At 51.2% G+C, this 16465-nt stretch overlaps 1 protein-coding gene across 2 annotated transcripts in view; it reads left to right on the top strand.

The window, feature by feature from the left end:
• Nucleotides 1-15448, top strand: part of Rab36 (RAB36, member RAS oncogene family) — a 16744-nt gene extending 1296 nt beyond the window's left edge. Inside the window, exons 2-11 of one of the 2 annotated variants that reach the window (XM_052164268.1) lie at nucleotides 3-83; nucleotides 3327-3418; nucleotides 6149-6214; nucleotides 7643-7744; nucleotides 9677-9741; nucleotides 11065-11120; nucleotides 11782-11859; nucleotides 12181-12271; nucleotides 13140-13265; nucleotides 13893-15448. In XM_052164268.1, the coding sequence (XP_052020228.1) occupies nucleotides 15-83; nucleotides 3327-3418; nucleotides 6149-6214; nucleotides 7643-7744; nucleotides 9677-9741; nucleotides 11065-11120; nucleotides 11782-11859; nucleotides 12181-12271; nucleotides 13140-13265; nucleotides 13893-13951 (804 nt within the window). In that variant the 5' untranslated portion in view covers nucleotides 3-14 and the 3' untranslated portion in view covers nucleotides 13952-15448. Of the gene's footprint in view, nucleotides 84-3326; nucleotides 3419-6148; nucleotides 6215-7642; nucleotides 7745-9676; nucleotides 9742-11064; nucleotides 11121-11781; nucleotides 11860-12180; nucleotides 12272-13139; nucleotides 13266-13892 lie in introns of both variants that reach the window. The other variant, XM_052164267.1, reaches the window with a different exon arrangement.
• Nucleotides 15449-16465: the final 1017 nt, after the last annotated feature.

Below are 16465 nucleotides of genomic sequence, written 5' to 3'. Positions count from 1 at the left end.
AGAACACTGGAAGAATGAGGTCCTCTTGGACCCCTTTGGGGCCCCCCGTGAGCCAGGACCGAATCATCACCAGTTTCCCTAAGGTACTGTCACTCCAACACCTTTGTTGTTTTGTTTTGTTTTGTTTTTTGTTTGGGTCTGGATAGCTTTGATAAAAGGTCTCTACTATCCCAAAAGAACCTGGAGTTCACTGTGTATTCCAGACGAGTCTTAAAGTTTCAATCCTCCTGCCTCCGTCTCTGAAATGCTGGGATGACAGGATTGGACCACTGTTCCCAGCCCTTCTTGCACTCATTGCTGATGTGACACCTCGGCTGTAGCTGGCTTGGCAAACTTGTCTTCGTGGCCAGAAGTCAAGGAACTGAGCTGCAGAAGTTGATCTAATTTCTAAGAAGCTAAAAGACTGTGTTGAGTTCCTCTAAAGCAACAGGTAGCAGCTCTAAGGCACGGAGGTTGTAAGGTCACGTAGTCCTCCATGTAAAACCTGATGTGGTCATAGCTGTGACCTAGGGTCACCCAAGCTCTAGGATCTGATGATGCGGGAAGTTAATACCTCTGGGCACAGCTCGTGATAAGTGTGAGGTCCCCAAGTCATGACATTCCTCATTATTATTACCTCTCTCCACGGGCTGGGAATGTAACTTAATAAGAAAGCATTTACTTAGTAGGTACAAAACTGAGTTTAATCCCTAACACTGTGGGGGTAGGGGGAGATACGAGAGAGAATATATGCACTGGTGTAGTGACACACACCTGTAGTCCCAGCACTTGGGAGGCAGAGACAGGAGGATTGTGAGTTCAAGGTCAGTCTGGACTATGTAACAAGATTTATCTTTTTTTTTTTTTTTTTTGATTTGGTTTTTTCGAGACAGGGTTTCTCTATGTAGCCTTGGCTGTCCTGGAACTCACTCTGTAGACCAGGCTGGCCTAGAACTCAGAAATCCACCTGCCTCTCCCTCCCAGAGTGCTGGGATTATAGGCGTGCGCCACCACCGCCCGGCAAGATTTATCTTAAAAAAAAAAAAAATTCTACTTTCTGATCCCCCAGTCCAGGGGTTTCTCCATTGTTAGTGTTAGTCTGCCTTTGCTTTTTGCTTAAAAACTCCAATAGTCTGTAGTTTTTACAGACTATTATTAATTGCAATGGAGAATGCCAATAACATTTATTGGGAACAAACAAAGGAACAAGCAGGGGAACAAACAGTATTTACCCTTATTACAGACACCCTCGCCCATTAAGCAGCCACTTCTAGGAATCAGAACTATGTATGCCCTGGCACGAGTGGAATGTGTGTGAAGGGTCAGGCATTGTAGCTCATTGTAGTATGAACAGAGAGTCAGGTTCAACATCAGTATCCATAGAGAGGCTGGTCGTAATGTTGTTCCTCCATACAGATAGGAAGAACTATCTCTTCCCAGTGCTAAGGAGGGCCAAACCAATCGATATGTAAAATGCAAAGAATGAAGCGGTGTATGGTCAAGTGTGTGTATCACACTCCCGTGTGCGTAAGAAAGAAGGTGGGCTACATACAGCACAGCCTCGTGCTGGAACACTTGGTTAAATCCCTGGCATCACCAAGAAAAAAGGGCGGGAGGATAAAGAAATATCTGTTAGTCCATGCAGAAAATATTTCTGAAAAGTAACATTGAGATCCTGTTGTCCATTAGTAGCCACTAGCAAATGAAAAATTGGTTTTCTCCAAGGGAGTCTCACTGGGGAAACAAACCACTCTGAAGAGTAGGCCCCATGCCTGCCAGGAGATGGCCAAGAGAGGACTAAGTGGCATCTCTGGAGGTTCTTTGTCTCATAATGCTAAGTCTGGGCTTTCTTCTCCTCTTCCTCTCCTCCTCTTCCTTCTCCTTCTCTTCCTCCTCCTCTTCTTCTAGCATGCAGGTCTTTTGAGTATATGCTAAAGACTTCTGGTAGGGGTTTCTTTGGGATTTCCATGTCTGTGAACATGTGTGTATTGGATTCTATAATGCGTTTCTTGTGCTTTTTCTTTGACTCCCTTTCTTGTTTGGTGTTTTTATCATACTCTGATTTGTTTGGGTTTCATTTTGGTGGTTTGGTTCGGTTTGGAGACAGGGTTTCTCTATGTATCCCTGGCTTGCCTGGAACTCATTCTGTAGTCCAGGCTAGCCTTGAACTCAGAGATCTGCCTCTCCCCCTCTGCCTCCGGAGTGCTGGGAGTAAAGGCGTGTACACCACCACTGTCTGGCTGACTTGTTTTTTGATTTATTTTATTATCTCTTGATGCCTTCTTGATCCATGCAGAAAGGGTGTGGATGCAGATGGGTGGGAACAAGAGAGAATTGGGGGAGAGGAAGCCATAATCAAAATGTACTGTGCTAAAAAAAAAAAAAAAAAAACTTTCAATTAAAATTAAAAAAAAAAAAAAAAAAAAAAAAAAGACCCTCTTGTCCATTGTTGCCTCCATGTGGCTCGGACAGGTGTGGAGCAGACGTTTTGTGTCCTATGGACTCTGTGCCACAGCTGGGAGAGGAAAGGGGGGGCTGTTGGCTGTGGGTCTCCCCCATCTTTGGCCTTTGCTTCTCCTTTCTTTCTCTTTCCCTCCAACTTCCTCCACACACTGACAGAGAAAGCCTTTGTGCCTCAGATATTGCAGAGTTCCCTGGGATTTTTTTTTCTTCCTGTGAGCTTGGGCCATTGCTCTTCCAATGGAGTGTGACCATGGTAACCAGGGATGATGCAGGGTGGCGTCTCAATGAGCCAGAAGAGAAAGGAAGTATAATCAGAAAAGAAAAAAAAAAAACAACCAAGCCCCGGACTTGTGGGACAAAAGACACTATTCACAGAGTAAGACATTGAGGCTCAGAGAGACAGGGAAATCAGTTTGACTTCCACACACTTGGCCTTGGTAGAGCTAAGATTTGACCCCAGCCCTAGGGAGACTTGCCCAGGAGACTCTGTCCTATACTCATAGAAGGTGAAATTCCCTCACAGCCCTCTGCCTGTGGCAGTCAGGGCCACGGATTACAGGTGGCCATATCTGTCCTGCATCCCAGGGCCACTCTAGACCTGAGGACTTAGTAACCAGGTCAGGCTGGGTCAATCCGATGCTTCCGGAGGCAGGTTCTTCTCTTTATTATTCTGTGCACCTCCATTTCCTTATCTGAGAAATGGGCTCATACTTCCTACCCCACAGCCCATGGCATCACCAGGAACGAGGAACGCTAAAGAGACTGCAGGCGTGAAGTTTCAGGAGAGGAGGGTTGGGTAGCAGGCCTCACCACCCCATGGCCTGTTTGTGTTACCAAGATGCGGCGTTGCATGATGGTCTCCATGTCTGTCTGTCTTCCTGCAGTGGTACACCCCGGACGCCTGTCTACAGCTCAAAGAGCACTTCCACAGCCAGGTCAGCACAGCCTGCCAGCACAGGAACACAGGCACTGCGGGGTAAGCCCACGGTACGAGGGTGTGGAAGCCATAGGAAGAATAGAAGCACACAGGCACATACATTGTCTTAGCGTCTGACTGCTGTGAACAGACACCGTGACCAAAGCAACTCTGATAAGGACAATGTTTCATTGGGGCTGGCTTACAGGCTCAGAGGTTCAGTCCATTATCATCAAGGTGGGAGCAGGGAAGCATCCAGGCAGGCATGGTGCAGGAGGAGCTGAGAGTTCTACATCTTCATCTGAAGGCTGCTAGCAGAAGACTGGCTTCCAGGCGTCTAAAATGAGCAGCTTAAAGCCCACACCCCTCTGGGAGGCAGAGGCAGGAGGATTTCTGAGTTCGAGGCCAGCCTGGTCTATAGAGTGAGTTCCAGGACAGCCAGGGCTATACAGAGAAACCCTGTCTCAAAAAAAACAAATCCAAAAACCAAACAAACAAACAAAAAAACAACAAAAAAAAGCCCATACCCACAGTGATAAACCTACTCCAACAAGGCCACACATACTAATAATAGTGCCACTCCCTGGGCCCAGCATATACAAACCATCACACACATGTAAATGAAAACATGAGCAAACTAAATACACAGGCCAAACCAGCGCAGTCTGTTATAGGGCGTTTAATCCAACTGTGCTATAATTTATAAATTATAGTTTATATAATTATTTTATATAATATATACTTTATATATTATAAATTATAATACATATTGGCTTATATAATATATGTGATATATACAGTATATTATATATAACATATATTAGTTTATACATAGCATATTATATGTGACATTATAGATTATGTATAGTTTATGATATGTGATATTATATATCAATTTACATAATATATATATCAGTGTATATATAGTATATATATTATATAGTACTATATATGTATCTTTGTTTATATAATAGATGTTACATATAATTTATATATATTTATAAATATGTAACTATAATTTCTAGAATCTATAATTTCCCTGTTTCTCAGAATGTCATACAAATGACTTTTCAGTCTGAGTGAAGTTTCCGCACAGGTCCATTTCCTCTGTGTAAGACAACGATCTTCTTTCTCACCACTTCAGGTTTCTATATGTCAGATCCTCCAGGGGACCTTTCTGACTGCTTACTGTCCCTGCCCCTGGCCTGACCCAGGGGGACCCTGCATCCTTAGCTTATGTCACAGAACTGCAGGTCTTTCCGAGAGGTCTGGCTGTGTCTGCCCCCTTTCTTCCGCAGCAGCCACCGCGCTCTGACAAAGAGGATTCGCAGTAGTCCTCTCTCTTACAGATGGGCACAAAGGTCTACCATTCCCTTTCCCTCCTGAACAGACTGCAGCCATCTCCAGGGGTTGGCTGAGCTCACAACATCCTGTGGATAGAGTCAGAGCACAGGAGAGCCCATCTCAGAGGTCCCCAGGGCTGCACCGAGGGAGGAGGAAGCTCAGGTCAGGATTTCTAACAGAGACTTGAGGAGTTAAAGGGAAGGGCTTCAGTAGGGAGTTGCTGTGTCATATCCGGTTCATATCCAGTTCTTAATTCGGATTATCTACCGGACCCTACATACAGCCACAGGAGGTAAGACAGTTGAGACACAGAGGGTACCCACTATACAGTCCTAGTGCTACTTGTATACCTTTCCCTCAGGCATAAAATCAAGGCTGGCTTGTCCTAAATGAGAGGGCTACCTGGGAGCAAGGTAGACCCAGACCCAGACCCAGACCTGGCTGATACAAACCATAGATAGACCCAATCATCAACCAGCGCAAATGCCCTCCTGCTGTCTGCAGACAGACGGGCCGCTAGATGTTTCCCAAGATGGTCAGATTAAGCATTGGCATCTTTGGGAAGAATTGCAGAGATGGCTTTTATTAAAAATTATATTAATCTGGTAGTGGTAGGGTGTGCCGGGGCATGCACACAAATGTCAGAAGGCAACCCGTGAGAACCAAGTCTCTCCTTCCACCAACTAGGTAGGTCCTGGGTATCAGCCTTGGTAACTAGCACCTTTACCCACGGAGCTATCTCACCAACCCAGAAACTCTTAAAAGTCATAGCAGCAGTCTCAGAGATGCCGCTCCTCAAGATGTAGGATGCACCCATACAGAGGGAAGATGGTAGTTGCCCTTGGTGAGCAAGGGTCTCCAAGGAGCCCAAGAATCACAGAGCCAATCTGCTGCTCGAACCACAAGCCCAGACATGCAGATGCCGGGTTCTGTTTATAGAGCACCCCTTGGCCAACCTCATCCCTACAGGCACCTATACACCTGCTTTGCATGAGCTGACCCAATGGAGGTGCACATCCCAGAGGGTATGTGTGGAAGGTTGGAGGCAGGATATATACCTTGCAAAGGTGTCTCCTGAACATGGGTTCTCTGTCTACTACACCTTGGGTGCAGCACCTCCCACCAGTTTGGAGTCATCTGATGTCGACTTTCACAGTACTTCCTGTGTTCTCCTCCCTGCCCCTCAGTTTGTGGCTCAACCTCTCCTCTCCTCCTGCCCATTGCTAATTCTCAGGACAATGACTTTGGCCAAATGGGGTCAAGGGTATAACCGTAGGGGTGGCAGGATTGACAGAAGGAGTGTAAGTTCTCCCACACCCCAGCAGTGGAGAGTGCCTTTTGATCCCTGCATCTAGGGTTGAAGGGCCACTCAGATAGTTCAGGGAAGGAAAGCTTGGACACTTCTGATAACCATTCTCCAGGCTGATGCGGCCATATCTCCTCCAGGCTCAGACTCTCCAAGGTGGTGGTAGTTGGCGATCTCTACGTGGGAAAGACTAGCCTTATTCACAGGTAAGCCCTGGCCCTACTCATGCTGTCGGGCCAGCCCCACCTTCCAGCACCAAGCTGTGGTACCATTGCCTGGGAGCCTCAGAGAGCACGGAACTTCTGGGAACATAACCCAGCCTGAGCCGGGGAAACAATTTGCAGGGTGTGGCAAAGGTCAAGGAGTGGGGGCTGGAGAAATGGTTTCGGGGTACCGCGGAGCACAATACTGGGGTCTGAGTCCCAGCACTTACACTTCGTGACTCTTAACTACTTGTAATTCTCACCCCCAGGAGGTCTGACTCCTTTAGCTACCACAGACACCTATACTACACACAGAGAGGGAAGGAAGGAAGGAAGGAGGAAGGAAGGAAGGAAGGAAATTTTTGGGGGGGAGAAAAGAATTTAAAAGAGGGAGATTAGGAGTTTAGGAGATTGACTCAGTCAATAAAGTGCTTGCTGCATAAATACCTAAACCTGAATTCAATCCCCAGGACCCATGAAAAAGCCAGATGTGGCGGTGCATGGCCGTAATCCCAGCACTGAGGAAACAGAGATAGGAGGACTCTCAAGGCTCACTGCGCAGCAAGTGTGGCCAAATCAGTGAGAGATTTGGTGGAGAGCAATTACACACACACACACACACACACACACACCAGTACGATGACTGACAGATGGCGGAGCACCCTAGATACTTAGCATTCATCCCACCGTCCCCATGCTGTCTCCCACGTGGACCTCCTGGGAAGGAACCCTCAATACCTCTCATTGTGTGTATTACACTGGCGTTTGCTTTCTGGGCCAGTGCAGCTTCCCCTCCCCCCACATCATTGTTATTGGTTGCGCTGTTGTTTGGATAAGAATTTCTCAAGTGTCAGAGGCGTGTAGTCCCCAGCCCGTGGAACTTTCTGTAAGGTGTAAGGCGGCAGGACTCCTAAGAGGTGGTGCCTTGCAGGTGGGTCCTTCGGTCATCGGGATGTACACCCGAAGGGACCAGCGTGCTGCCTTCATTCCCTTCTTTGGCTGGTTTGAGAGATGTTCTCTTGCTACGTCATGGTCATGGTGACAGCATATCACTGACCAAAAGAATATCCCTGTCTTCTGAAACTATGTATGGGCCCAGATGACCGTCTCCTCCTGGGTCGCCATTGTCTCCAGAGTTTGTTACTATGATGGGAAGCTGATCCACACACCCGTGCACCCACAGCCTCCGTGCACCATTGCTTTCCTTGGATGTTTTTGTTTTGAGACAGGCTAGCGTTTGTTATCCCTGGCTGGCCTGGAATTCCCTATGTAGACCAGGCTGACCTCAGATGCACCTGCCTCTGCCTCCTAGTGCTGGGATCAGAGGTGCACACCACCACACCCAGCCGTTAGCATGTATCAATTCCCTACCAGGGAGTTGTGTTTCCTGGTTTGCACAGGGACCTTTGCTGATTTCCTCACCTTCCGCAGGTTGTGCAAGAACGTTTTCGACCGTGATTACAAGGCCACGATCGGCGTAGACTTTGAAATCGAGCGCTTTGAGATCGCAGGGATTCCCTTTAGCCTCCAGATGTAAGTCTCCGTTAAGCTGGTTTTGTGGATCTCCCATAGGGAAAGCTCTCCGCTGGGTCTCTTTCCTCTGTGCCCCGTGATTGCTCAGCAAAGATCTGTCTAGTCAATCCTGCCCCTGTGTGGGTGGTTGTAAGAAGCCAGGCTTCACGATCTACAGGTCCCTAGATTCTCTCTGCGTCCTCACAGTTGCCTGGTGTTGGTCGTGAGCTCCGGGGACGGTCTTCTCAGCCTGACCGGCACACTTACCCATTCTCCACCCTAATAGCATCTTCCGGCCTTCCTCACCAGCTGGACCACCTGTGATCCCACAGGCAGCAGACTGGCCTCTGACAGTTTTTCTTTACTTGGTTGGTTATTTTGTCCTGAGCTCTGAGCCTCTATTGTCAGATATAAAATAGGGCAAAGTCAGTCCTTGAGGACCAGCGTTTGGGTGAGTCGGGCTCTGCTGGAGGCTACTCTGTCCTCATACAGTGCTCCTTCCGTCTGTACACATGTGTCCATCTGTCCATCTGGTCCTTCCCCCCTCAGTCTGTCTTCTCTACTAAGCCCATGCCTTTGACTCTCTCTCAGTGGCGCACTAGTTTCCGCCCACACCTCCCACGCTGATCGATCACTATCTCTCAGTCAGTGTGGGGCCTTCCCAGGATTCACCTTCCACTGTGGAGGAAGTGCTCTGTGCCCTGCCTCATGCTCCCCATTCCCCAGAGGATCCTGCAGTCCTACTGGGCTCCCAGACCCTTGTACTCTCAGGCGAGGCCCCTCCTGCCTCCCTGCGGTCTTGTTCAGCAATCTCTCTGCTCTCCCTGCCTGGTGGCAGTCGGTTGGTCGGTCAGTCGGTCAGTTAGTCTCCAAGCCTTTCTCCTAGCCCCCTTCCCCGTCTTCCTCTCTGGCTTTGGTCATTCCTCCTCTGTGCCCCACCTAGGCTGAGTCCCACAGCTCCTGTGTCAGCTCCCATCTCCACAGAGCCAGTGAGCCGGTGTGATCCTGGAGCCGGAGGATAACACATCCTGCCCAAGGGGGAGCACACAGTCAGTTGCAGAGTGAAAGATGCTTGTGAAAATGCAGAGCTCCGTGACTGAGACTGCTGAGAAGTTAGGGGGAACTAGCTAGAAGGTCTGGTTCAGAGGGAGCAGCCAGGCGGAGCTATACTGAGAGGGACCTGCAACTGGGCTCCTACTGGGGCTCCAGGCAGTGTCTAATTAGAGGGCCCAATATAAAATAGGCACTGCCTTGCTCCAGACTCGCAAGATCTTACGTTGAGGCCATTGCCAGCCAACCAGCCTGACTTACTATATGCCCACTCCCAACTCCTGTCTAACGGCTTCTTCAGACATGGGAATGAATGAATTCAGCAGCTCCCAGCTTGTCACCGCCCCTCTTCCGTCTTGTACCTCAGCAGACACGATCAATCTGGTATTCGTCCCTTTTCCATGGGTCTAGGGCTCAGCCCCCATTCCCTTCTCGACGAGTTGTTTGAGAAAGCCAGAGCTAACTGGTCTGCTGCCCAGGGCATGCGAACCCTGTGTCCCCGATAGCCCCGTTCCCCACCTGGGGAGCTGCTGTGCTGAAGGTAGAACAGGGCCCCAGTCGCACGTATGCTGATGGCCTGTCCTGGGACCCCTGCTGTAGAACATATGGTCTTTATAATATCACAGTCAGAAGGGACTGAGCTACAACAAAGCAATTCGCAATGTTACACCTTCTCCCCTACTGGCTCTGTGAGAGGAAAGAACCTAGGAGGAGGGATTGGCAGGAACTGAAGGCAGGGAGAGCCAGATTGACCAGGCACTTCCGGTTTGTTGTTCACGTGTAACTGGCATGTTGGCGTAGGTCCTGAGATCTTCCCATGGTCCCACCGTGCCATTGTGTTAGAACACAGTGACTGCTAAACCTGCCCCCCACTGTTTTCCTGTCTCCCTATTCCCCCCACAGCTGGGACACAGCCGGGCAGGAGAAGTTCAAGTGTATTGCATCTGCCTACTACCGCGGAGCCCAGGGTGAGCAGCAGAAAGACGCTGGAGATCCCCACCTATGTCACCTGCACAAACACCACTTCCCTGTCCTCCAGGAGTCACTTGGATAGCCCTGCAGCCAGCGCTTAGCAATGAAGAAGCCACCCAGGACCCTAGACCCTGGCTGTCTTTGACAGTCGCACCCTTAGGGAATGTCAGACCGCCTGAGCCCCCCTGTTTACAGCTCAGAAAAGAGCATTCTTGTTTAAGGGTCCCAGAAAAAGCGAGATGACATCACAGGTGACGATGAAGAGAGGCTTTTCCTGTCTTTGCCAGAGAGGGGTGACAGGTGGGTCCAGCAGGATTGGCAGGTCCTGTACAGTACAGGTGCCTCTGTGCCCACTGCTAACATAGCCAGGGGCAGCTGGGGACTGAGCAGGGCCCAAAGTCAGCAGAGATGGCAATGTGAAGTCCTCAGGATGGAGACAGACATAGCAGTCAGTAGGAGGTGGAAAACCATCAGAAGGACCCCAAATCAAGCTCACAGTATAGGCATGGTTCTGTCTTCTCTGCGTTGGTGTGAGAATCACTGTGGTTTTATCCCCAGTTTAAAGAAGGGGAAACAGGAAATGAGCAGTGGGCGGAGCCTCCAGCATGGCCCAGTCTACTGTGGCCTCCTCTTGCCAGCCCCTCGCCTAACCTTTCTTCCTGAGGGGCCACTGCTTCCCTGGAACTAGCAGTGTGAGGTGCCTGGCACACCTACCATGCCTACCACCAGTATGATTTAGTCAGAGCAGACCTCTGCCTGGACCATCCTGCTGTGGCCTTCCCCTTGGGAATCAAGCAGACTGTATGATGAAAGAGCTGGACACAGAGTTACCTTACAGGCCCCTGCCCATGTAGCTCTCTACTAACGCTGTTTCCGTTAACTGGGTGTTTCTAATCCCCCTCCTTCAGTGAAAAGTCTACCCAGGGTCAGGCCCTTGACTAACAGCTTTTCAAAAGAGTATCCCTCCTGACAGCCAGGGGTATCATTCTCACTGATGTACAGACAGAGCAGAAGGTCCTCCGTAGTTACAGCCCTCACCAAGCCCACTGGGCCACAAGTAGCAGGGGATCTCTTGTCAGAGTCTAATGCTTCGGGCCTTTCTCTGTTACCCGACCCTGACCCCCAGCTAGGCTGCTAGGTACAGGTTTGGAGGGTCTGGTGGAAAGACAGGGCCAAGGGGCGACCCCAGGATGACTCCTCCCTAGTGTCCACAGCGGACCCATCCCAGTAGGTCCTTCTGATCTTGGAAGGATCCCTAGGGGAGCCTTCCTCCAGCACCCCTGTTGCTGATTGGCTGTTGGGTTTCCCTGTGTGTCCAGTGATCATCACAGCCTTTGACCTCACAGATGTGCAGACTCTGGAGCATACCAGGCAAGTAACCCCAGATCCGGCTCCCTCCGTATGTCAGAGACTCACAAAGCCACCCGGAAGGGCTCCTAAACCCCAGTGTCTGGGACGGACCCAGAATGCTGGGCACTTGCTAGCCAGTTCCCCATTCATCCCTAAAGACACACCCTCCTCCGCTGCCCCGGGCTTAAGCTGATAGGCCACAGTTGGCTTTGCTATCCCACTGCCACCATATCAGAAATCTTAATTTTGCACAATGGCCCTTTGTACGTTGGTCCCTAATAATTTTCTAGCTACTCCTCCCTGATCTTTCACTCGCTGTATTGGGCAGAGAGGTGGGCAACATGACCAACTTCAGAGGGCCATCATCTGCCAGCAGTAATCCACCTAATGAACCAAAGCCCCTCCTCCCTCTGTTTGTCTGGGTCATTCACATCAAAGTCCTCCAGGCCCTATGAAAGAGACAGGAAAGGTTTTCCAGCTGATAACCACGGGCGTCACCCAGGTCTCATAATAGGAGTCTTCCCCTCTCCCAAACTGGTGCCTTCGTGTTTCCAGCTCCTGGTCCCACGGAGGCCCTCTGACTCGGGCACCAGCCTCCCACTTTAGTCAGTGTAGGTCAGGGTACCTCCCCTGTACCTCTTGGCTAAGCACAAGTCTCTTGTTTGCACTCTGTGCATTCCAGGCAGTGGCTGGAGGATGTGCTGAGGGAGAATGAGGCAGGCTCTTGCTTCATCTTCCTCGTGGGAACCAAGAAGGATCTCCTGGTAAGCAAAGTGAGGCTGGAGGCCCGACCCTGACTGGCTTTCCAGAAAATTCCCATGTTTGCAACCCACTTGAGGGGCCCTGAAGGATAATGCTTTGCGTTGGACTCCAAAGACTATGTGGGTTATGGAACTGAAGAGGGCTCTCCCCCAAGAGGCAGGGATCACTCACTTCACTGGGGAGCACTACAGTGTCAGCGCCGGGCAGGCAGCATCCCTGCCCTGGCCAGACTTGAGAAGCAGGGTTGGGGAGAGGAGGGCCACCCTAGGGAGCCCCTGCAAGGAGGGCCAAGATACCCTGTCAGCCAGGGCCTTCTCTTCCAGTCAGGGGCAGCGTGTGAGCAAGCCGAAGCTGAGGCTGTGCATCTGGCCAATGAGATGCAGGCAGAGTACTGGTCTGTGTCGGCCAAGACGGGTGAGTAGTGTACCCCAACGGGCATCTATTACCCAAAGACTGCCGGCCACAGAAACACATAGGGAAAAGCTGGAAATCCAAGCTCCGGGAGACACAGTGAAAGGCTCGCAGTGCCTGGCACACGAGAGATTCCAAGGCTGTGGGAACTCTCACATGGAGCCAGTAGTCTCCACCCCAGGTACACAGAGACAGCGTGTGTCAGGCACGGACTGGGCATGAATCGAAACTGGCGGCACCGCCAGGCCACCACAAATGGCTGGCAGCGCCGGTGATTGGGGCCCTCTGCTGCTGCTCCTCACCAGTAACATCCGTCTACACTACAGCACCCACGCCTCCTTGACCACAGGAACAGCGGGTTCACTGAGATCCAGCAGTGGGGAAAGTGTGTGTGTGGGGGAAGGGTCCGATGCACACTTCCAAGGTCGTCAGTTACATATGGGTGACGGCCATGTTGGCTGCTGAGACCTGGAGGAGGGTACACACAGAGTCCGTGAAAGGGTCATGAGCACATGGTAGCACGCAGAGAAAGAGACTCGCATCTGAGCCCTGCTTGACCCGGGTCATGCAAGGGTTGAGGAGCAACTGATGGAGAGGGCAGGTGCTAGGAAAGGAAGGCTCGGAGCTTTACAGGAGTAGCCTGGGGTGGGGGCGGGGCGGCAGGTAGGGGTGAGGACCGGAACCCATTTGGGAAGCCAGGTTGCCACCCAGAACTCTTGCCTGCTTGGCCATGGATGGACTGGTAGCTGTGCCTACCAGGGGTTCTTTGGAAGCAACACGGCCTCTGGCCTTAGGATGGACTGACCTGGCACTTGACCATAATGCATCTGCGGGCAACTTGAGTCATAGCCGTCTCCTTGTGGGCCCCCAGGAGAGAACGTGAAGGCATTCTTCAGCCGTGTTGCAGCCCTAGCCTTTGAACAGTCTGTACTTCAGGACCTAGAGAAGAGGCCCAGCACCCAGTCCCAGGTCGGAGATGGAGATGGAGACCTAATACGTGCGTACAGGGAGGGCTGGGTGTGGGGCTGAGGAGCAGGATAGGGGCCAGAAGGCCACACCCACCATCCTTTTTTTGTTTGGTTGTTTGGTTGTTTGGTTGGTTTTTCAAGACAGGGTTTTTCTGTGTAGCCCTGGCTGTCCTGGAACTCATTCTGTAAACCAGGCTGGCCTCAAACTCAGAAATCCGCCTGTTTCTGCCTCCCAAGTGCTGGGATTAAAGGCATGTGCCACCACCACCCGGCTCACACCCACCATCTTTAATTTGCCACTTTTGCTGTCCTCTTGGGACCTTTGGGCTGTCAGCTGTATCTCAGGCCTACAGCTTCTTGGTACACCTACCAAATCAAGCACCTGCCCCGCCCCCCACTCCCACCCCTTATCTCCACACAGGCTCCTTTTTGGGCCAGGCTTAGGCTCCTGTTTTTCAGATGTGTCACTACTCCAGCTTACCTGAATGCCACTGTCCCAAGTGTCCCCCTGGGTCTTTCCCACACCGGGTCATCTAGGCCTCAGAGGACAGGACCAAGGGACCAAGCTGAGGGTTCCAGGCCTCAGGGTGGAATAGTCCTAACCTAATGTCAGCTGTAGAGTGCCTGGGTGATGGCATCTTTCCCTGTCTTGGCAGGAATAGAGGTACCCAAGACCCAGGAGGGCAAGAGGCCACCCGGCCTGGGCTGCTGTTAACCGAGGCCAGAATCAGAGGCATCCACAGCGTGACATGGAGCCCAAGGTCTACAGTGGATATGCCTTCAAGCCGGAGAAGCCCGGTGTCTTCAGAGCTCAGCCATTTCTCTTTAGCCGGTCAGCAGCCACAGGCTGCCGAGGCTCCCATACTGCCCGGCTGGCTGATGGGCACCAGGGCGAGCCTTCCCTACAGGGTCTTCAGATGGTCTCTGTGTTCTTAAGAGGCTTCGAGACTGCAGACTCGCGACACCTCAGGGCTAGCCCACACCCCTTAGCCAATCACACCAAGAGCTGCGGCACCCTTTCCTCCGGATCCTCTGGGATTTCTGAACCCTCATCTCCATGTTCTGAGCACTGAGACTCGTCAGAGTAGGCGACTAAAACACCTGCCATCCCACCTGGAGTTCTCTCCCATCAAGAAGGCACGGAGTTCTGGGCCTTTCAGCGTCAGACCTAGCTCTCCCAGGAGGACTCGAGGGCTCCATGGACAAAGCCCATCTGGCCCCTCTGGCAGAGTCCCGCCTCCATCTCTGAGACTCCCCATGGTTCTGCCCTGGGTATTAGTGGGTCAGAAGGTGGGCCTTTGGTTCATCGCTGTGAGCATCCGGAGGGACGGCGATTGCATGGTGGCCTTCGGCAACTCATTCCACATCCCTGGACCTGATACTGCCCTGTGTTTTCACCTCTGCATGTCCCTGTTGGCTTACTATGTGTCCGTCCAACTGGACTATGTCTCTCAGGACCTTGGCATTGGACCACATATCTCTGGAGGACTTGGGACATCCAGAATCTAGCATGCCTAACCCCTTACTGCACATCAGCAGGGACACTGCGCCGGCTACGTGGGTCCAGGGTCTCCCCCGACCCCCTCACTTATTCTGTATTCCTATAGCTCTGGGCCCAGACCCACGTGCCTGTCTTTCTCCTACCATAAGAGTGTGGGCACACCTAGCATTCCTATCTGCTGCACCCCCAATCCCTGCCAAGACAGGGTCTCATGTAGGCTATGCTGTCTTCCAACTCTATTTGTAGCTGAGGCTTACCTTGGGTTTTATTTACTCTCCATCTCCCAAATGCTAGAATTAGAGAGAGGTACCACCATACCTAGCAACACCTGCTTCTCAAGAATGGTAAGCCCCTGGAGGCAGCCACGTTGGTCCATGCCGTTTCCTAAGTGCCTGGCATACCACACCTCTCCATGACTGTTCATTAACTCAGCAAGGGCCAAGCCTCCGAGAACACGGATCTAGCTTCCCGTTCGATACATTCATTAGCCTTATTTTAGTGAGCTCTCTCTCCCTCCCCGATGCACACCCCACTCTGAAACAGTGTATCACTATGTATAGTAGGCCGGCCTTGAGCTTGCAGCAGCCGGCTGCCTCTGCTTCCCAAGTCCCAGGGTTATAGACACAAAGCTCTTTTTTGGCTCAAGGTCTTTGATTCTAGAAAGTATAGAAAACATCTCTTTAAAGGACTTAATGTTTGGTATTAAACAAGGTGGTGGAGCATTAAAAAAAAAATGAAAATACTTCTGCCAGTTAGCTGTCCTCTTGGAAGTGAACACGGTTAACAGTTGATGAAAAAAAATTCCTTCTGTGCTGTCCTTCCCCAGCCCGCCCCGGTGTGCCATCCCCCATGTTGGCTGGTTTCTCCAGAGCGCCCTTGTACTCTGCACACTGCCTGATGGGCCACCTGCCCAGTCATCTGCCCTGGTCTCTCCCTGTGGGGTGCATGCCAGGCCTCCCCATACTTAGCAAAACATGCAGTTTCCTTACCACAGATAGGCTGTGGCCCATTTCTGTTCCTTATCTACTGGCCTGCCGGCTGGTTTGTGTCTGCCGCTGTTAGCTTTCCCCTTGGTACATTAGAATTTCCACAGAGGGTCTTGGTGGGCTCTCCTCTGGACTGCAGCCCCTACCCTGCCCCTTGAAGACACAGCCTGTTAGGGACAGGCTACATTGTTGCTGTATTAGGGAGGGTGAGGGTTTAGTGGGCATAGCATAATGCTTCGTGGGGTGGAAGGAGACAGCGGTAGTCACCTGACACCTCTCTTCCTCCTAGGTTCTAGGGTGGCGACAGGAAGGGGGTGATACTGTGTCCTCCTGTCATGAGCTCCAGAGCTAGAAGTAACTGCTTTTCACCACCCCATACCCCACGTCCCTGTAAATGACCTGTCATTAAACTCTCCTCATGTTGCCCACCATGGTGGGATAGCATGTGTCCCAACTCAAAATAATGGTCTCTCCAGTTTCAGTATTTGGCCGTGGGAGGATAGATGCTAAGCTTACCAAGAAAAATTGAGTCAGATGGTTCTCAGTCACCAGTACTGTCTTAATACGTCTGTGTGATAAAACCCAGACACGCCACAGGCCGAGTTATAAACAGTCGGTCGATTATGATTCTGGAGGCTTCGAAGTCCAAGAGAGAGAGATTGGCATCTGGCAAGATCTCCGGGCCACATCCCGACATAGTATACTGACCAGGGCATAGAGAAGTAAAGAGGGGACCAGATTT

The sequence above is a fragment of the Apodemus sylvaticus genome, chromosome 19 (assembly GCF_947179515.1).
Source record: "Apodemus sylvaticus chromosome 19, mApoSyl1.1, whole genome shotgun sequence".
Classification (NCBI taxonomy): domain Eukaryota; kingdom Metazoa; phylum Chordata; class Mammalia; order Rodentia; family Muridae; genus Apodemus; species Apodemus sylvaticus.
Note: the sequence above shows the minus strand (reverse complement) of the source record. Positions and strands in the feature narration are given on the sequence as shown.